Raw genomic sequence first — 22,189 nt, 5'->3', positions numbered from 1 at the left:
TCATAAGCATATGAGTTTGCTTTTGAGGTAAACAACACGATTAGTAAAAAGTGAAGTTTAAACATTTTGGGTGCAATTTTTTCTGTTAGTTTTCTTCAACTTGCTTTAATTCCAAAATAAAAAATTTAGACACCACAAATAGAACATTTTGGGACTAATTGATTTTTTAAATCCTAGGGTGAAAAAACTATTTAGTGAGGTCTAGCTGAAAGTATTCAGCAATGTATACTCTGAAATGATTTCTAATGATGAATGTGTCACACTATTTTATTTCAGCAATAGACCCACAAGCTCCCCTCAGATTTTTGGCATAACCAAAAATTCCTTCAACTGTCAACAACAACACAATACTGTAATTCCATAAATGAAATTTAGAGAGAATAAACTGGATGCAAATCATATTTTTACCTCGTAGAATTAAAGGTTTCATATAGACCTCCGACTTAAAATAAAACATGTACAAGTAGGTACGAAAAGGAAGAGCATAAATGAAGGCAGAAGCAATAACAATATAATGGAAAATGAATAGGAAAGAACAATAATGTTAAAAAAATAACACAATAATCAAAGCGCACATAAACAAGCATAGATGATAACCAAAACCGAAATCAAACTACTAGGAGGATAGTGCTAATATCTCTAGTAACAAAGAAGTTCAAGTGCAACCATCAAACTTATCTCATAGGAAAGCGGGAGAATGTTCAACTATATGTATCAACTAACCTTTTACGTGATCTTTAACCTCTAAACCTCCTTATCTAAGGCCAGGTCCTCGATAAATGTTCCATGTACTGTCTAATCACCTCCCCTAACAATAGACTAAATCAATAAATGAATGAATTTTTATCTCGCCACCAAGGATTATTCAGATTGAGATGGATCACATCAAGATGAGCTAAATAATGAATCATCTACCGAACTCTTAACAAAATTTTAATTTCCTTATTTATTTTATAAAATATGTATATATAAGGCGTGTACAGTGTCCCGCCTTACCCTAAAAAAAAATCTCACAAACGGCACCATTAAAAATTTGGGATAAGGCGTGGGTGATCCTCACACCTTTACCCATTTGGTTTCTCATCCATTTTTATTGCTCCTTGAAAACTTTTAATTAAAAAAATTGTCTTTAAGCTCCGTACTCCTTGTTGAATTACAACAAACCTAAATATTTCTAAATTTAATGATAATATATATGCATGCATGCCTTCTTGATATTCAAGTCAAATGCGTCCCTTATGGTTTATTTAAGGTGGTGACTCTCAAATATCTGTTTCCCCGTCTTTCTTACAAAGTTAGCAGGGAGAATATTTAACAAACTGCCAACACTATAACAAGCAAAGTTCGTTCTTATTGAACGACGAAGACCACAAGAACGTTTAAAATGCTATAGTACAGAGAGGCGCAGGAGGAAGGAGAAAAAAGAAGATTTGGAGCAGTAGGCCAGTAGGGTAAAACAGAGAAATATTAAACACCAGGCGTACAATGGAGCACCCCTTGCAATTTTTTCAAAATAAGAACCAAAATGCACTCATGCAGGTAATAGTCTGGCCATTCTCATCGCAAAATTGCTAGACAAACCCACCCTACCCGTTCAAGCTTCAATTGTACAGAGAAAAGGTTCAACAGGGATCCAAGGAGTGCATCTCCTTCACATTACATTCATTTTCTGCCGTGTTAAGTTAGACAATGCATCAAGAAACCACTGGAACCTCGGAGTGGATGCAACAGACTGCAAGGTTCCTGCAAGACCATAACCAGCTATAGCTCGAGGGGTTTCTTCTGTTGAAGCCTTGCATTGCAGGGGCAAATGAAAAAAGAACATTCACTGGTAGTCCTGTAAGCTTTACTTAGACTCAAAGACACCAGGAATGAACACGGGAAGCTGATGGGAGGCCGCATCCCTTGTAAACCTGGATTCACGAGGCAAACTAAATGGCAGCCTTTCTTGGCTATCTTTGGAACCAGAGGCTCTCTCATTTCTCGGCCAATCCTTAATAGGACCGCGCAAAAGTGGACCACCAAAGAATATGGACTCTCCAGTATACATTAGCTTTTCCGACTGCTCGATCAGAGGCTTTGCAGGAGTCTCTGAAGGTTCTCGGGGAACAGGGGCTGGCCTCTTGTCACTGCTAGCAGATACAACATTTGGATTTGATGATCCACCTTGTATAAGCGGCATTGTACGAGCATCTGAAGCTGATACTGGAACAGACACATACCTTCCAGCTTCTTGGTCCCAAACAACAGATGTTCGCTTAATGTCTCTGAGCAGAGAAGCTGCAGGAGCAGCAGCTGAAAGCAATAACGGATCAGTTGTACTATTCCTCTGCATGATTTTCTCATCAAATCCTGAAGAATGTAAGAGGAGGTTGTTATTACTAGGGGGTGCAGCCCGAGAAGTTCGGGCCCTCTCTGGGACAATGCCAGTATTCAGATGGCCAAGACTCTGAGCTTGTGGGAGAGGGCTTAATGTGACTGACTCATGCACATGGCCGGGACTGCTTAAGCTACTGACACTGTGAGTTCCAGTTTCATACTCATCTCGGCTACCTTGACTAGGAGCAAGTGAATTCTTTAATTCATTTCTCATATCCCTATTTCCTCCGGTATCAGCACTGAGACTGCTTCTGATACTCATATTCTCACTGGAACTTAATTCAGGATCAAAACGACGGTTATCAACAGGACGTAGAACAGATGAGGATGCTCTAGCTTTTGCTGCAGCTCTCATTGCTTCACTGGAATCCAATTTCGCAAGTTTCCATGCACTAATCTTCACAGGCCTCTTAGGTCCCTTGTTCCCCTTTTCAAACCCAGCTGCATCTGGATCAACTGTTGATGGGATCATTCCAGGCTCTAACTGCGGTGCAACTTCTTCCTGGTCATCAATTGAAATGCAGGGTGACAATTCAGAAAATCAGAGTTCATTTGGAGATTACAGTTTATATTTGAATAACTGACATATGCAGAAACAAGGGAAAGTTTTTTAGATTAGAACAACAAAAATATGGAGTAACTGCGAGCAATTTGACCAATAGGTACTCATCCAACTCTGATAAAAAAAACAATTCAAATTCAAACTAACAGCAGAATCTGAGTTATAGCATAGTCATATGATAATGATTAGCGGAGCTCTGAGAAATACGTGACTCAAGGTGAACACATTTCTTCATTGTTGCTCAACTGCAGCATGCCCTCCTTCCCTCTCTATCTCTCTTGTTGCACTTAGCACCTTGATCTAACTGGAATCAGTTACACATTTTTCTTAGTTTTCTTGGTCCACCAGCAAAATTCTAAGGGTGTGTTCAGTATGGAGGAAACCCTTTGCTGCAGTTCTGGAAAATGTTTTCCAATTTTCTCGTTTCGGTTGGTCAAACGTTTTGGAAATATTTTGTCTAGGGAATAAGTTGCTTTAAAAAGTAGGTAAATAAGTTTACCAGTGTCATTCCACATTGATTGTGTCCTCCCCACCCTCCAATCCAACTCATCTTCAACACTCCCGACCTTTACTTCATGTAATTCCAAGCGATAGTTCCTATTATCTATTTTTTAAATTTACTTTTTTTCACTTCGCATAATTTTGTTAGTATTCTAATTTTAAATTAAAGTAGAATTCATTGTTGAATAAGGTTATAGACTTGTGTTTTTCTTCTCTTCTAAATCATATTTATGTATGTTATATTGAAATTTGACTTAAGAGTATTATATTAACTTTTTTGTTTTGAATTTAAAACTAATGTTATATTTTCAATTTCATTTGTTTAGTGGTACTGGCTTGATATTTACATTGCAAACCATTTATTTTTTAGTTAGGACTGATAGATTATCTTTTTGTCAAATATTTTACTACTTGTATGACATTATATTTATAAATTTACTCTTTTTGTCAAACATGGATTTATGATATTCTTAGAAATCTTGTATTTTTAGTTTTATATTTAACTTGATTAAATATATGAATTTGAAAAATATATATCAATTATCTTTTTATAATATTAGTTTAGAACATATGATTATTAATTAATATATTTTTCAAAAGAAAATATAGATTTTAAATATTTAATTTAATATCATGTATAAAAGCGCTTATTTTTCTAATATAAATTTTTAATTTTAGATAATTAACTTTTATTTTAAAAATAATTAACTTTCACTTTAAAAATTTTAATATAACCATGTTATTACACTTTTACAACCAAACGGTATACTAGTGACAAACAAATAAGTCATCGTAATTAATAAGTTGTGTAATTACTAGGCTGGTAATTACTACCCTAGTAATTCCTCCTTTTTCCCAAGAAGTCGACGGCGTTACACCATTGGGATACTTCGAATAAACTTGAGTACATATAGGATACACTGGTGCTAAAACCTTTTCTCAAGATATCTTCCAAACTGTGGCTTACAGGTGGCTTTCCAAACAGACCCTAAAGCAATAGTGCAAGGGATTTTCAGATCAACAAAATTCATCATCCATCTAAAATGGATAGTTAAATGGCAATCACGCACCAACTACTGCACTCCTTTCTCAACTTGGGTAGAGGCCTCTGAAGCCAAACGATTGGCTACTTGTGTGGCAACACAACCCACCCAACAAACTAATGTGAACTCTGGAATCATCATCAGATGTGCAGTTTTTTTAAAATATGGAGGAGCAGCAAAAATATTGGAAGTGATTGGAATTGTTTCTCAATATTTTTATTAAGCGTAGGAGGTCCTTAAATAGCCACAACTTAAAAACATAATATACAGAAAATCTGCATAACAAAAATTCTGAATAACTAAAATATCTCAACAAAGTATATCCAATAGAAATTTAAAATTTAAAAAGTAGATTCATTCTAATTATAAGCAACTTATAATGATAAATAAAAATATTACCGTAGTAATCAGTTTCAAATATCATTGCAGAAATTGGAAGCAAATTTGAAATTGGAAGCAAATTTCAATACGCCTCCTTTGCTTTAGTTACTGCAATATTTAAAAACTTCTCAATTTCTGCTAAGCTGTTGGTGCTGAATTTTTTTGAACGTGCACATTTTTTTCACTATTGATCTTTCTTTTGGTTTTTTGCTCATAAAACACCCTCAATAACCTTGTTTTGTCTGAAAGCTCTTTTGAAAATGCTTTAATGTGTAAAATGATTTGCATGGAGTGTTTGTAAGAAATTTCAAAATGGTGATAATGGAGGGATAAATCTAATAAATGAGTTTGTCAGAATTTTCATAATCAAAATGACGAAAACATATGGCTCATGAAGCACCTAAATTGTGCAACTTTCATGTCAATAAATAAACGGGTCCGCCAAATGCATTTACAATGAAGATGTTCTAACAACATGCATGAGTCTTCATTCTTAAATGAATATTTTGAAGTTTGGAGAAGGGTTTATCCCTTGTAAAGCACCTTTAATGTTATTTTAAAATTTAGAGAAATTAAAAAAAAAAAAAACTTTTTCTGCACTGATGTGACAATTAGTGGCAAATTTTATAGACCCTAAAAGGCTCATGTTTGTTAAGTCGCCTTCAACCAAATTACAAAGGCGCGCCCTTACCTTATAGTCTTCTCTATTAATATCAACATCTTTTTTCTACCTCACTTTCACCAGATGGGGTTCCCCCTCATTTTGACCATTGTAGTAAAAAAATTCTCCCCAAAATCTCACGACAAAATCCATGTGATACACTAAAAAACGAAAATTTCACAACATAATCTAGAAGGTGAGGATCACTTCTACCCAAAATATATTGTGCCAACCATTTGAATTAGAAAACGAATATTCAAGAGGTAACTTTCTTGAGGGTTTTTTATTGCTTAAAAAATAATCATTTCAATCACAGAACACAAATTAGAAAAACAACAAACTAATGTTGTGAAATATTTTTTTTTAGTGTATAATACCAATTTTTTAGTGGATAATAGGGAGAACTTTTTTACTACAATAGAGAAATTGAAAGGGGACGGCATTCGATGAAAATGGGGTAGAAACGATGTTGACATTAATAGAGAAGACTCTATAAGGTAAGAGCGTCTTTGTATGAAGGTGCCTTAACAAGCATGAGCCTTTAGGGTTAGTGTTGTCTTAAAGCACGCTTAAGACCTGAAAGCAAGGCTCAAACCGTGTTGAGCACTTCGCCTTGCTTAATTTGTGCTTTAGTGTTGTGAGCAAGGTTCCAACAAGTACTTTCCCAAGCCAATGAGCTTCTTCTGAAAACGGGACACTAAATAATTGATATTCCTTGCTTAATTTGTGCTTTAGTGTTGTGAGCAAGGTTCCAACAAGTACTTTCCCAAGCTAATGAGCTTCTTCTGAAAACGGGACACTAAATAATTGATATTTCATTTTATCATAATTTTTTTTCTCGATTTTGTTAGCCACATAATTTTCATTCATGTTTATAATTATTAATCTTGCACTAACCATATATATTTATATTTTTTCGCGTTTCTGCCTTTTTTCATTAAAGCTCACACTTTATTTGTGCTTAAAGCTTCAACAGACCTTTAGAGCTTTTTATGCTTTTTGAAGGGGAGCCTTGGAGTAACTGATAAAGTTGTTGTCATGTGACCAAGAGGTCATGGGTTCAAGCCTTGAAAATTCAAGCCTTGAAAACAGTATCTGACAAAAATGCAAGATAAGGCTGCATACAATAGACTCTTAGTGTCGGGCCCTTCCTCAAAACCCTTCGCATAGCGGGAGCTTTAATATACCAAGCTACTTTTTTTATGATTTTTGATAACATTGTTAGGAATTGTAAAAACTTCCTTAAATCGTGCAGAAAAAGATACTTTTTCAAATTCTTTAAATTTTAAAATAGCATTATAGGTGCTTTACAAGGGATAGCCTTTCTCCAAAATTTAATATATTCTGAAGGCTTCATGGATGTTAGAGCACATTAATGTAAATACATTTGACAGAAGGATCATTTGTTTTTTGACATGTACGTTGTACACTAAAGGGGCTTTATTAGCCATGCATTTTTCACCATTTTGGTTATGAAAATTCTGACAAACCCATTATTGAATTTTTCCATTCATCATCACCATTTTGATCAAATATTCATTTGTAAGGATCGTTCATCCATTACAACATTTCATGAATCATAGGTTTCAAAATATGATTTCATTCTTATTCACCAAATTTGATAGTTTCCGTCGATGAAATTCGTGGGGTGTTCAAAGAGAAACTAATGCTTGTCGTTGATGGGAAAATAGACTTAAGTAGTACTCCCTCTGTCCCAATTTACGTGGCACACTTTTCTTTATAGTCTATTGCAATAAGAATATCACATTTCTATAATTAGAAAGAATTTGACTTTAAAATTTCACTTTTACCCTTAATGAAATAATTTATAGTCATACAAATATCTAAGATTTGTTATAAACTACAAATTTTAAAGTCTTTTGCCAAGTCAAACAGTACCACGTAAATTGTGGCGAATTGAGTATGAGTTAAAAGTTGGTTAGAATTGATACTGGTTGATAATAGCCCTATATATCAAAAATACGCACAAGTTAAAAATGGATCCGAAATAGGTATGGTTAACACTGATTAAAAGTACTTCTTCAATGAACTCGCAGATTCATTAAGGTCAATGAAAGCTTTGATACCACTACTAGTTTTTTAGAGATGGTGGGACAACAAAAATATTAATATCGAATGAAATTGTCTCACAATATTTTTATCAAGCATAGGACTTATGAGGGCTTTAATCCAACTTTTGTTTGATAAACGGCTTTAAGTAGCAAACTTAAAAACATAATATGCAGATTTGTTTTAAACTAAAAATTTTTAAGTCTTTTTCCAAGTCAAACAATGCCACGTAAATTGCAACGAAGGGAGTAAGAGTTAAAAGTTAGTTAGAATTGATATTGATTGATAATAGCCCTACATGTTAAAAATAAGCACAAGTTAAAAGTGGATCGGAAATAGGTACGGTTAACAGTGGTTAAAAGTACTTCTTCAATGAACTCGCAGGTTCATTAAGATCAATGAAAGCTTTGATACCGCTGTTGGTTTTTTATGAGATGGAGGAACAACAAAAATATTAATAGCGAAGGAAATTGACTCAAAATATTTTTATTAAGCCGTAGGACTTGTGAGGGCTTTAAATATCCAACTTTTTTTTATAAACAAATTTAAGTAGCCAACTTAAAAACATAATATGCAAAAAAATCTGCATAACAAAAATTCAAAGGAACTAAAATATCTCAACAAACTAATCTAGCAAATAGAATTTCAAAATTCAAAAAAGTAAATTCAGTCTAATCCTAAGCAATTTATTATGCTAAAGAAATATTATCGCACTGATTGAAAGCAAATGTCAACAAGATATCTACTATTGAAATTCTTGAAACTTTGGAATTTCATAAACCAAAAAATAATATTTGCAGGCACGTAATTGTTTACCCTCCGAACTTCATATTTGTTTTATTGCGTTAGTTTTAATTAACCTTCTCTTTATATGAAAATCGAAAATCAAAAAATAGTGGCAAATCAAATGATGCCACTTGCCGCAACTTTATTAATCAAAAAAAAAGTTTTTTTTCAATTTTTATTTATTTTTCTTTTTGCCTTGCCCACCAAGATTTCTTATGCCATAGTTATCATATGCATATCGTAATCAAATTACACTATGGTCATATGGGTCTTTTACAAAGACAAGAAAATAAATAAAATAATCTTAATCTCCACCACGCCACACTACCATGGACCTATCCACACCGTATAAATAACCCCTCTCCCACTTTCTTGGAAACATTCTCACTCTATCAACATTGGACAATCCACTACACATACACCTCACCCCTCTACCCTCACGTTTTCCCGACTCCCCGACTACAAGATAACAACGAACAACAGCAACAATTACCACCAAAATTAACAATATACACAGAGATATACAGACGAGAAACGGAGAGAAAGAGGGAGAAGAAGAATGAGTAGCCTCCTCCATTGTTGAACAAAAAATGAAGCTCCATTAAAACATCAACCAGCCGCCCTGAAAACCGAAAACAACAACCAAACAACCTCCACCATCCAAACAATACTCCCTCCATCGATCATAACCGGAGCTCGTTGCTCCGGTGAAACCACCGTCGACACCCTCTCCTTTCTTTCATTATGTTTGAACCTCCATTAACACAACCAAGTAAACACCACCACTGGAATCAACCAGAACAACACCCAGCAACCGACGACCCCAATCACTTAATTTTCTATCACCACTACCAATCCCCAACGATAAACAATTAACCAAATAGATCTCCACTGTTTCCGATTTACAACCGCCAAGCAGAGGGAACCAAAACACACACAAATACACACACTGTGAAAACAGAGAAAAGTGAGTTGTATCGAAAAGAATTTCTCAGAATCTCCCATAAAACTGACAACTTCTAGGATCGTCGACAAGGTTTCTATCAAGTTTAGTTTGCGAAATTAGTGGTGGGTTTTCCTTGTTTCGGTGTTGGGTTCGAAGCGAATTTCCAGTTGAGGTTGGTGTTTGGGGTTTCCAACGAATCTTCATCGTTAATAGTCATCCAACTGTTGTATCAATCCCAGGAGATTCATTCTAATTGTAAAGCACACTTCAAGAGGTTCAATTCTCATCTCAAATTAAATTCTCTTCGAGTTGAATATTTTGTGTGTTTGATACTTGCTGTTTCGATATGTTTTGAATGATGGATTAATCTGGAAATTTGTCGTGATTTGTTGATATTGGTGTTTGTTTCCATTAAAATTGACATATGAATGATGGTTTTGTAACGACATGAAATTGTCTTTAAGTAAATTTGGATTTTTATATGATTTGAGGGGTTCGAGATTATAAATCGGCTAATTCATAATTTCATAGTTGGTTTTGTTTAATTCGTTATTGATTAATCTGAATCATGTTCGACTCGATAGTAATATTAGGCCGAGGTTGGGTACGCAAACTTAGGATTTGGGGATTGTATTTGAATCGCTTATTTGTGTGTTTATTTTATCGTTTTGACTAAAATGTATCCATTTGCCGGGGAAGGCCCCGAGTGATACAGGCATGATCATGAAGATAGACGTGTGTGGGTGTGTCAAGAGTCCACCCAAGGGAGTACACATTGAAGTGTGAAGGAGGGCTTGGAAACAGTCCAAATCCGCCCCTAGCTTACACTCCAAGGGCGCCCCTTCATTATAGGTCTTTTGGACATTTCATCTTTTGTTTTGTAATAAGACTATAAGTAGGCTAATATTAGGTCATTTTACAGGTTGTTGATTGATATTGAAAGAGCTCATCTTTTAAGAGAGAGTGTTGTAACCGTAACTAGGGTAGCACTTAGTGTGGAATCACTAGTGCTGCATTTTGGCTAGAAACTTGGGTTCTTGAGTGGTGGATTCCCTCTTGGGTTCAAGTAAGAGTATGGTGTTACTATTATTGGTCTTAGGGGTCCTAGGATTTGATACATCCTTTGGTTCCTACTTCTTGTAATAGTGTATGTCACATACCTATCCATTTTATTTATTGCAAAATCGTTAGTGGTGTTCTTGTTATCTTGTGTTCGTCTTGTGTTGCTTATTTCTTAGTATTGTTATCATCTTGTTATCTTGTGTTTGTAGGCTGTTTTGTATCATTTGGTACCATAGCAAGGATTGATTTCGTTCCTACAATATCAATCTTGGGCTTATTAACTAGAAAATCTCACAAAAATAGTTGTTCTTGTTTGGCCGAGAAGTTGTTGTTCTTGTTTATACCTTGGCCGACTCTTTGAGTCTAGATCTAGGAGTCTTTTGTGTGTTTTGATTGTTACTAGCGTTAGTTTCTTCTACACTAACACTAATAGAGTCAAGATCCAAGTTGAGCTTCTACGTGTGTTGTTGTTGCGGACTCTCTCTTAAACGTGTGTTGTTGGTTTGTTGCTGTGGATCCGAAACTTAAAGGTGTGTTGCTGGTATTGTTGTTCTGGATTTGTGTTTGAAAAGGGGTTGTTATTTGGAGGTCCAACGTGAACCTTGGTCTTCAAGGTTCTATAGTTCTTGGTGTTCTTGACCAATCTTCATATCGTATTGCAAGAAGAACCTTCAATAGTGGCGTTTGATCTTAAGACTAGGTGGAAAAGAGATAGTCTTGTGTTTGTCTTGGAAACATCCCCCAAAAATATACCAAAGAAGTAAAGGGACAAAAAGACTCCAAAAAGACTAGTTACCAAAAGGAAAGACTAACCCAAAGAGGAAAGAGCCATAAAAAGGTGTTTTGTCCAAAAGGTGCAAACTAAGTCAACCCTTTTGAATGTGAAAAAGGCTCCAAATTGTAGCTTGATCAAAATTTCAAAGTTAGAAAATAAAAACTTTTCAAAAACCGCAGCCAACCAAAGGCTGGCACGTCACCATTTCCGTACAACACACCAATATTTAGGCTCAAAATCTTGGATTCTTAGTTTCGTTTCTTTGTTTCCTTAGTTTCAATTGTTAATTCTAATACTAATTTACAAGCTAGTAATCATCTACTAGGTTGTGAGTTGGTTTTGAGTCCGTTCCTTCGTGTTTACGTTCCTTGTGTGCTTTTTATCTTTTTGGTTTGTTGTAAACCCTTGGCTCTAGTCCGAACTAGATTTCATTTAAGTCTTTCAAACGGAAATCCAGAGTAGAACTCACCCCTCAATGTCTCGCGGAGTACAAGCCAACTTTCAACACTTGTGAGACCAAGTGTGAGATATCCAAAAAGAGGAGAGTGTGAGGATCTTTCTTTTACAACTAACTTGTTTGTTGTTTTGTAGGTAACTTCTTAGGTACAATGGAAACCGAGGGAACAAATTCTCAAATTGTGGATAACAATGTTCTTAGTGCTATTTTTGCCGGGATTGAAGCTCTCAACCGAAGCAGGGAAAAGGTGCAAACGGATGTGTCATTATTGAGTGAGAGGTTGGATCGTGTGGAGAGTCGAAGGAACTCTCGTGCTTCTACTCCTCGACTTCACCATGTTTCTTCAAATGGACATGACCAAAACACTTCTGCCACCATTACCCCCGAAACCTTACATCAAATGTTCAATCCTCTTGACCACCACAAAATGCCACAAGTCAAACTACCATTTACCCTCCAAACCGAGACCTCAATAGGCCATTTCCCCCAAAACTAGATCAAGTCCAACAAGAAGGACTTGGTAGCCAAATGCCCCCACTAAACCCGAACTTTCCAATCCAAGCTCCACTTTAACCAAAGGCCTCAACCTCCACCATATCAAATTCCTCCTTTCCAAGCTCCACTTCACCAAAACCGACCCGTCCATGTAGAAGAATATGGTTGAGAGGAACATGAAGGGTATGGAGTCTATGATGATACTTATATGATGGAAGAAGAGATGAGAGAAAGACGTAGGGATCAAAAGGGATGCCGAGGGCATCGAGGAAGAGTTGGTCAATGGGACCAACAAGGAACCTGCCACCAAGATAAGATAGTGATGTGGTTATCAACTCTATCAAAGTGAGCCTTCCCATTTTCAAGGGTGGGAGTGATCCCCGAAGCTTATCTTCCATGGGAGTCATCTTGTGACAAGATATTCCAACTTAATGATCTCACCGAAGAAAAGAAGAGTTGTTATGCTATAGCTCACTTTGAAAGGTATGCCAACACGTGGTGGGAGTATGTTAAGAGGTTTGGGAATGAATTGATTGAGGGACAACCCCCTCCTTGAAGAACCATATGAGACAAAGGTACTTACCCGAAACTTATAGGCATGAGCTCCTTGCCAAGTTGTACAATTTGAGGCAAAGTAGCAAGAGTGTCATGGCTTACTATGATGAATTCCAACAGTTAATGTTGAAGCTTGATCACCGAGGAGAGCGAGTGAGTCATGACATGGTACGCTTCAAGGTCGGGTTGAACAAGGACATTTCTACACATATGACGCTTCACAAGTTTGACACTATAGATGGCATCTTCAAAGCGGCATTAGAAGTTGAAAGGGAGGAGAGGTTGGGTTACAAATCTAAGGGACAATCTCCCTTAGGTTCGCACGAGGATGCGGATCACTCATTTGATGCTAAACAACCCGAGGCTAAGGCTGTCCAACCCAAGACCAAGGCTCCACAAAGGTACCCTCTAAGAAATGAAGGTAAACCGAATCCCCCTTCCCATCCTAAGGGATTTCAATGCTTCAAATGCCAAGGGTGGGGACACAAGGCTAGTGAATGTCGAAACCGGAGAAATGTGATCCTTAGAGAGGGGAAATTGTATTATCTTAGAGAAGAGATGGGAATTGCATCGGATGAGATTGATGGCAAATCTCAAGATGGGGAGCAAGAAGAAACCGAGGTGCAAAATGAAAAAGGTGGAGAAGATGTTTGGCCGCATGATGGTGCATGTGAAGTGCCTTATTAAAGGGGATGAAGCCGTGAATTTGAGGTCAAATTCCTCTCAATATGGAGAGGATGATACAGGCATGATCATGAAGATGGACGTGTGTGGGTGTGTCAAAAGTCCACCGAAGGGAGTACACATTGACGTATGAAGGAGGGCTTGGAAACACTCCAAATCCGCCCCTAGCTTACACTCCAAGGGCGCCCCTTCATTAAAGGTCTTTTGGACATTTCATCTTTTGTTTTGTAATAAGACTATAAGTAGGCTAATATTAGGTCATTTTACAGTTAGTTGTTGATTGATATTGAAAGAACTCATCTCTTGAGAGAGTGTGTTGTAACCGTAACTAGGGTAGCACTTAGTGTGGAATCACTAGTGTTGCATTTTGGCTAGAAACTTGGGTTCTTGAGTAGTGGATTCCCTCTTGGGTTCAAGTAAGAGTGTGGTGTTACTATTATTGGTCTTAGGGGTTCCAGTATATGATACATCCTTTGTTTCCTACTTCTTGTAATAGTGTATGTCTCACTACCTATCCCTTTCTTTTATTGCAAAATCGTTAGTGTTGTTTTGTTATCTTGTGTTCATCTTGTGTTGCTTGTTTCTTAGTATTGCTATCATCTTGTTATCTTGTGTTTGTGGGTTGTTTTGTATCACCGAGGAACTATATATTTGAAGCCGATTCGTGATTAAGGCCCGAAACATTAGGTAAAGCACAGTCTTAGGATAGGATAGACTAGTATAGGTTTATTTTTCTATAGTCTTTTCTTTTGGACTGTATAACTGGACTGGACTTTATTTTTATTTTGAATGCGCTGTTTGTTTGTCTGTTTTATGTGTTTTCTACAAATTTATTCATTTATAGTGTCAATTAGCCGATACGATTCAGCGAAGCGATTGTGCTCAAACCATGGGATCCATAGGTGCCTCACATCTTTCCCTTGGTCAACAGAATTCCTTAATCAGAATCTTTTGTTAGCCTGCTACTATACAATTACTAAATGTTTTAATAATGACATACTAACAATATAAACATGCAGGACCAAGGATGATGTTCTCAAGATCGAAGGCAATTCCGGAAGATCTCACGTTACAAAAGGAGTCCGCGAAAATCATGGAAAGAATCAAATCAAAGCAAGGAAAAGATTGAGGGACCTTAATAAATGGAATCTAAAGATATACAAAGAGCAAATCACGAACAACAATCAGCAGATGGCAAAGTGACCAAATAAGGAAAAGGATCATATGAAATACCTAGACATATGCGATATGGACGCGCTAACGATATGAGCATCAATCAAGGAAGCTAATCATATCCTTGATTGAAAGAACTCCCTTGGGTTTGCCTTTTAGAGCAAGGGCACAACGTGTATTGAAGACTATAAAGATGCTGACGATAGAAGACACTTATGCAACTTCACCGGAAACTATCATTCTTGTTTCAATCTTTAGTCTTTACAAAGCTTTGTAATTCTCAGTTTACAATAGTTACAAAAAGAAAAAGATCGAGTCAACTTTGTTTTACCAGTTAAGGCTGTGTCACAAGATTTGAATAAAAGATTAAGAATCAGAACTTGTCATACAGTGTAACTCTTTCGAAAAGATCTGAAGGAAACCCTTGCTATCCAAGGGGACTGGAGTAGGCACCACACGGGTGATCCGAACTAGTATAAATCTTTTGTGTTTCATTTATATTTATTTACGCTTCTCGCTTTATTCTGTCTTATTGTGCATACTAAAGTCAACTTAGAAAAAGATTTCAATTCAACCTCCCCCCAACCCAATTAAATTTCAATTGATATCAGAGCAGGTCTTACTAAAAGTGTTGCTTAACCACACGTGAGTAAATATCAAATGGCCAGACTGACACTCATCAACAAAACCACCGTACTTCAATGGATAGCACTACTCCTATTGGAAGAACAGATTCAAGATCTTAGTACAGTCAAACGACTTTCAAGTCTGGGTGATCATCAAGTGTAATGACCCTTACGGTCATTTTTTGAATTTTCATACATTTTCGATGTCTAGAGCTTTTCTAACTGCCCCAAGTAATTTATGACTTGCTGGGACTGATAGTTCGATTTTTGAACAGTTCGTTTGATAATTTTAGTAATACCAAATATATTATGGAATATTTAATCTAAATTGGCATTTGATAGAAATATAATTTATTACCTTTCCAAAATATTTTGATGTTAATAAAATCTTTAGTTATGATATATTTATATTACTTTATTATGGCGTTTATATTTATATTCAAGCTCGTGTTCTAGTGGCACTATCCGAAGGCTTTGCAGAGACATTTTAGCTTTGGCGTCCAGGTAGGCTCTTACCCAACCTTTAAATTGAGCTTATTTATGGTAATTGTGTACTATTTTGCTAGTTTTGGACAAGTACATGTAGTTCGCATATCATTTAAGATATATATATATATATATACACACACACATATATATATATATATTATGCCTTATTTATCCGGTTAGGATCCCGTTCTAATAAATTTGGTATCTAATCTTTTAGTATGAGCATCTATCACTTTAGGACGTGGAATTAAGTTTGTAAACCTTGGATTCGTCCATTTTCAATCAAGATAAGTGAATGGTTTGTGAGTGTATGGTATTACTCTGTGGATGTCTTATTTATGTTATTCCATCCATCTTGTTTCATGTTTTATTATGACTTTGTTTACTATCGTTTGTCTTGAGCCAAGGGTCTATGTAAAACAACCTCTCTACTTCTTCGGAGGTAGTGGTATGGATTGCGTACATTTTACCCTCCCCAGACCACACTATGTGGGAATACACTGGTTTTTTGTTGTTGTTGTTATTGAATAGTTATTTAAATGTATTTTAGTTTCGATTTAGGTTCAGCATATACTTTATTTCTGTCATTGATTGTGAATTTTGGTATCACTTGGGCATTTTTTATGGTATGATTTGGGTTTGAATTGTACAGTTGGGTATGGTTACTATAAGTTCCAGTTCGAGTCCGACATTTGGTTATGATGATTTGGGAGTTCTGGTATTGATTACGGTTGTTCTGAAAGTTGTGGTTCCTCTGAGTTCCGGTTCGTGTCCGATATCTGATTATGAGTTCTGTTGTATATCATATATGTGGCCTCTCGTTATTACCCACTATTTTCAATTCAAACCTGACATATGGCCTCTAGTTATTATCCACCACTATCGATTCAAGCCCGACGTATAGCCTCTTGTTACATCCCATTGGTGTCGATTCAAGCCCGGTGCACATCTGAATGGCTACTATGATTTCGTGGGATGGGTTCAGTTACGGATTATTTATATTTATTGTCATTAATTATTTCTTGTGTGTCCCACGGGTTTATGGAGGTACGGTTAGGTTAATTGTCTTTTTCAGTGTGCCTAGCGGTCTTATGGGGACCCAGTTAGGTTATGTTTGATTTGCCTTTATTGCTGCATTATTTATTGTCTATCTCGCTTATGCTTAATCCTTTATCACATTTGAGTAGCTTAGTAGATGTTTTACCTTTCTATCCCGGTTGACAAACTTAGATTACATCTTGTATTGAGCTTAGCTGGTAGATGATGCCTACTGTACATTGTTATGGTACTCATCTACACTTCTACATGAGTACCCGTTGTTGTGGTACTCATACTACACTTCTACATCTTTTCCCTGATGCAGATCCGAGTACTAGCAGTCGGCGTTGACGTAGTTCCTACCTTTCAGTACTGATTCAGAGTAGGTTGAGCTTACTGTCGTTCGAGGTTGATCCTCCTCTATCTATTCCAGTTTAGTCTTTTGTTCTCGAGACTGCTTGTATATGTTATGTATATTTTGGATTCTATCTAGTACTCTAGGTATCTTTTAATAGTGGCTCTAGTACCGACCTTACCACGTTTTAGGAGGAATTCATTTATACATTTGGTTCTTTTTCCTTTTCTCGTTTTGATATATTATATATATTTCCCTTTTGGTTATCACTTACTATTACTACCACTATCATTATACGTTAACTTTTCTAATTTCTGTCTGTTAGCCCGTTACCTATTATTCCGGGCAATGTCTTGGCTTGCTACTAATGGAATAAGGTAGGCACCATCATGACTTAAGAAATCGGGTCATGACAACTCGGTATCAGAGCCTGGGTTTCACTAGTATTATTAATACTGAGTCGATGTTTAGTAGAAACCGTCAAATCATTCTGGAGACGTCTATATCCTATCTGTGGGAGGCTACCGATCATTTTTAGGACAAAATCTCATTTTCTTGATCCATTTCCGTGCGTGGAGTCTGAATTGGTTTTTAAATTTTATAGGTTCACTCTTGCAGCTGGCTAGGATGCGAGGTTCGGGAGCCGGGGATCGGGACCCCGAGCTCGCTGCTAGAATTCCTGCTTGGGGCTGAGTGATACAAGAAAACCAAGGAAGTATCAAAACACACTCCAAATCAATCCACTAATCTTAAAGATCCGAGGACCTTTTTGGAGACCACTCTCGGATTCGCTACCGACAAGAAAAATACAAGGCACAATGGTGTATATAACACCAAAACAACAATAAAAACAACAAGATGATAACAATATGACACAACAATAAGATGAACAACAAGTCACGGCTTCACTTAAAACACAAGAACAAACGAATTCAAGTTACAACACTAACAAGATTACAATAAGATAAAAGGATAGATAAATAGACTACATGAAGATGTAATCTTAAGAACTCAAGAGCCTATTCCACTCTTGAACCCTTAACACTACACACTTCAATTCACCTATCTCTTACATAACACAAGATCGGATTCCATCTCTCTAGCATCTACGTTTCCAAGCAGAATACAATCACTAATGATTCCACACTAGATCTTGCCCTAGTTTCGGTTGGTGGCTTTTCCAAGCCCAAACTATGGTGTGTCAAGTCTTACAAGACTTACAATAATATCCAAAAGCTAAGTCTAAAAGCCCTACAATGTTTTATTTAAACCAGGTTACAAATAAAATACAAAAAGACCAAAAGGCCCCTTAGAGACTTAGGTGCCCATCAAGTAAGTTGGTTCATTTTTAGTGCATTTAGATCCCCTTTTACACTTCAATTGCACACACCAAGTCTCGGACCAAACATGCACTCCCATAAGTCCATATCCGTGATTATTCCCGTATCGAATGGATGAGGGATTGACCTATGTAGGTCTCGGGTTGGAGGACATTTGGTGGCTTGGCTTATGTCTATGTCATTTGGTGGTGGTCTTGGAGGATTGATTGTTTGAGGTAAAGCTTCGGAACTAGAATCACAAGAATTCCTTCGACTCTCCACTCAATCCAAAGTATAGTAGACATATCCAAGCTCAATTTGTCAAGACCCGCATTGGCCTTAGCTATTTCTCGGGCAATAGCATCAAGGTGGGCCAAAATGGTGTCCATTATGGCAAAGGAATTACCTACAAAATAGAAAACACGTTAGTTGTACGAAAACATCCTCACTCTCTCTTTTTATTTCTTGCCTCTCGGATCCCTCACACTCAATCTCATAAGTGTTGAAAGCTTGCTTGTACTCCGAGAGGTTTTAAGAGGTGAATCCACGTTTACAAAGACTCCAAAGAGTAAGAGAACACACAAGGACGTATTACAATGACTCAAAGAATTAAGACACACAAAGGAAAGTTAACACGAAGAACGGTTTCAAAACTAACTTACAATCTAGTTCTAGCTCGTAAGTTAGTAAAGGAATCAACAAACGAGACTAAAGAACAACAAATTGAAACTAGAAGAACAAAATTTGAGCTTAAAATTTGTCGGTGAACAGTAATTGGTGACGTGGCAGTCCGTGATTGGCCTCGGTTCTCAATAATTTTATTTTCTAAATTTGGAAGTCTTGATCAATTTTACAATTTGGAATTAGTGGGAATTGGTTAAGGAGGGAAATATAAGTCTTGGAATCCTTTTTCAAAGTTCAAAAAGGAAGACTTGACTTTCTTTGTACTTCTCCTTAAAACATAGACCCTTGTTTTTATGGAAAGTGGTTGAGATGTGATTGACTAGTTGGTGAGTGATGGTAAGTCTTTCAAGACTAACAAAGAACTCACACCTTTTCCTTCACCTTTTTGGATCTAACTTTCACTTTATTTTAACAAGGTATGAAGGTTGGGAAGAACATCAAGAACACTTCAACAATCACCAAGAAAAATCAACAACAACCACTAAGATCCACAACACAACCACATGGCCAACTCAACTACAACAATGTTTCACATGGCCAAGACTACAAAACCACCCACAAACGGCCTAGTCTCTTTGTGTTGTGTTTCGGTTTAAGCAAGAGGAAGGTTGTGATGAACAACAAAAACACCACAACAACATTTACACCAACGTCCAACTAAATCCACAACAACAAGAACAACACCACACGGTCACAACAATGTTCACAACAACAATCTCAATAATTCAAGCTCAATTTTAGATCAAGACTCAAGAGGGTTAGAGAAGAAGAAATCTAACACTAAAAACAACAAAGCAAACAAGAGAACACTTAGATCTAGGTACCACAATTCGGCCAAGACTACAACAAGAACAACGATTTCTCCGCCAAGAACAAAAAATGGACAGATTGCACCTTTTTCTGAAATTTTCAGCTTTTCAACAGTTCTTTTTTTATTTTCTAACAAGCAAGCCCAAGATTGATCTTGTAGGAACAAGATCAAGCCATGCTTTGATACCAAATGATACAAGAAAACCAAGGAAGTATCAAAACACACTCCAAATCAATCCACTAATCTTAAGGATCCGAGGACCTTTTTGGAGACCACTCTCAGATTCGCTAGCGACAAGAAGAATATAAGGCACAATGGTGTATATAACACCAAAACAGCAACAAGATGATAACAATATGACACAACAATAAGATGAAAAACAAATCACGGCTTCACTAAAACACAAGAACAAACGGATTCAAGTTACAACACTAACAAGATTACCAATAAGATAAAAGGATAGATAGATAGATAGACTACATGAAGATGTAAACTCAAGAGCCTATTCGACTCTTGAACCCTTAACACTACACAGTTCACCTTTCTCTCACGTGACACAAGATCGGATTCCACCTCTCTAGCATCTACGTTTCCAAGCAAAATACAATCACTAGTGATTCCATACTACATCTTGCCCTAGTTCGGTTGGTGCTTTTCCAAGCCCTAACTATGGTGTTTCAAGTCTTACAAGACTTACAATAATATCCAAAAGCTAAGTCTAAAAGCCCTACAATGTTCTATTTATACTAGGTTACAAATAAAATACAAAAAGACCAAAAGGCAGACTTCGGTGCCCATCAAGTGTAGTAAGTTGGCTAATTTTTAGTGCATTTAGGTCCCTTTTTGCACTTCAATTGCACACACCAAGTCTCAGACCCAACACGCACTCTCTTAAGGCTATATCCGTGATTCTTCTCGTATCATCCTCTCCATCTTGAGAAGAATTTGTCCTCAAATTCATGATTTCACCTCGCTCAATGGGTCACTTCAAAGGAAACCTACTCAAAACAGTCCGCAAACAAGTCACAAAAAAACAAGTCAAAACAGTCCACAAAAACATGAAAAACCCGAGGGCACAATAACAAGTCTCGACCAACATTTTCATTTTGACTTGTTTTTTTGTGACTTGTTTGCGGATTGTTTTGAGTAGGTTTCCTTTGAAGTGACCAATTGAACGAGATGAAGCCGTGAATTTGAGGACAAATTCCTCTCAAGATGGAGAGGATGATACGACAATAATCACGGATATAGCCTTAAGAGAGTGCGTGTTAGATCCAAGACTTGGTGTGTTCAATTGAAAACCCAAAGAGGACCTAATTGTGTACCCAAAACAGTCCAAACAGTACACTTGGGCTACATTGATAGGCGCCCATCACTTAAGGGCTTTTTGGTCATTTTAGCTCCCATTTTGTAATAACTATATAAGTAACATGTTAGGGTTTCATTACTTAGATTATTCATGATGTTGTAGTCTTGAAACACAAAGAAACCTCTCCCTTTGGAGGCACAAAACTAGTGTGGATTCATTAGTGATTGTATTTGCTTGGAAACGTCGACGCTTGAGGGGTGGAATCCGATCTTGTGTCACGTAAGAGATAGGTGAATCATTGTGTGTGGTGTTAAGGGTCCAAGAGTGGAATAAGCTCTTGGGTTCTTAAGATTACACCTTTATGTAGTCTATCTATCTATCCCTTTTCTTTTATTGTAAACTTGTATCGTTTCTTCTTGTTTATTGTAAGCCGTGTGGGGCATTGTTCTTATTGTTGTTCATCTTGTGTGGTTGTAACTTAGTTTGGTTGGCTGATTTGGTGTCATTTGCACCTTGTTTATCTTGTTATTCTTGTGTTATTGTTGTTGGCCGAAATAGATCTCAAAGGGTCCTCGGGTTCCTCTAACTTTGTGGACTGTTTTTGCATTATTTTGTGCCTTCCTTATTTTTCTTGTATCACTGAGCTCGACTTATAGGTCTCAGGATAAAGCAACAACCCAATTTTGAGATCAGGCTAGGGATCTATCACCTAATCCTGTCATAGCTTTTGAGACTGAGAGAGCTTCAGGTATTCATTCCGCCACGGCAGCAGATGGGCCAAGGGGCAGCCCAGGCTCCACCCGATTTTATATCGTCTTCGGTCCTTCATGATGCATTGGTACAGTTATTGAGGTTAGTTGGTGGTCCGCCGACCGGTCAGTAGCAAGGCTGGTGTTGTTAGGTTCACACCCTACGACAACGACGCCTAGGGTAGAGGTTCTGCTGCACCAGTAGTCCCACGACCGGCAATAGCCCAGCCAGTTATTTCTTCAGAGGAGCAGAAGATGCTAGCCGATTATTGAGATTGA

The 22,189-nt window shown here is 37.0% G+C and overlaps 1 protein-coding gene across 3 annotated transcripts in view; it reads right to left on the bottom strand.

Moving 5' to 3' along the window:
* Nucleotides 1-1,449: 1,449 nt before the first annotated feature.
* Nucleotides 1,450-22,189, bottom strand: part of LOC107870630 (probable protein S-acyltransferase 19) — a 64,946-nt gene continuing 44,206 nt past the window's right edge. For all 3 annotated transcript variants that reach the window (XM_016717216.2, XM_016717217.2, XM_047413118.1), the window contains one exon: nt 1,450-2,881. In XM_016717216.2, the coding sequence (XP_016572702.1) occupies nt 1,847-2,881 (1,035 nt within the window). In that variant the 3' untranslated portion in view covers nt 1,450-1,846. The remainder of the gene's footprint in view (nt 2,882-22,189) is intronic.

This window comes from Capsicum annuum, chromosome 5, assembly GCF_002878395.1.
Source record: "Capsicum annuum cultivar UCD-10X-F1 chromosome 5, UCD10Xv1.1, whole genome shotgun sequence".
Classification (NCBI taxonomy): Eukaryota; Viridiplantae; Streptophyta; class Magnoliopsida; order Solanales; family Solanaceae; genus Capsicum; species Capsicum annuum.
Note: the sequence above shows the minus strand (reverse complement) of the source record. Positions and strands in the feature narration are given on the sequence as shown.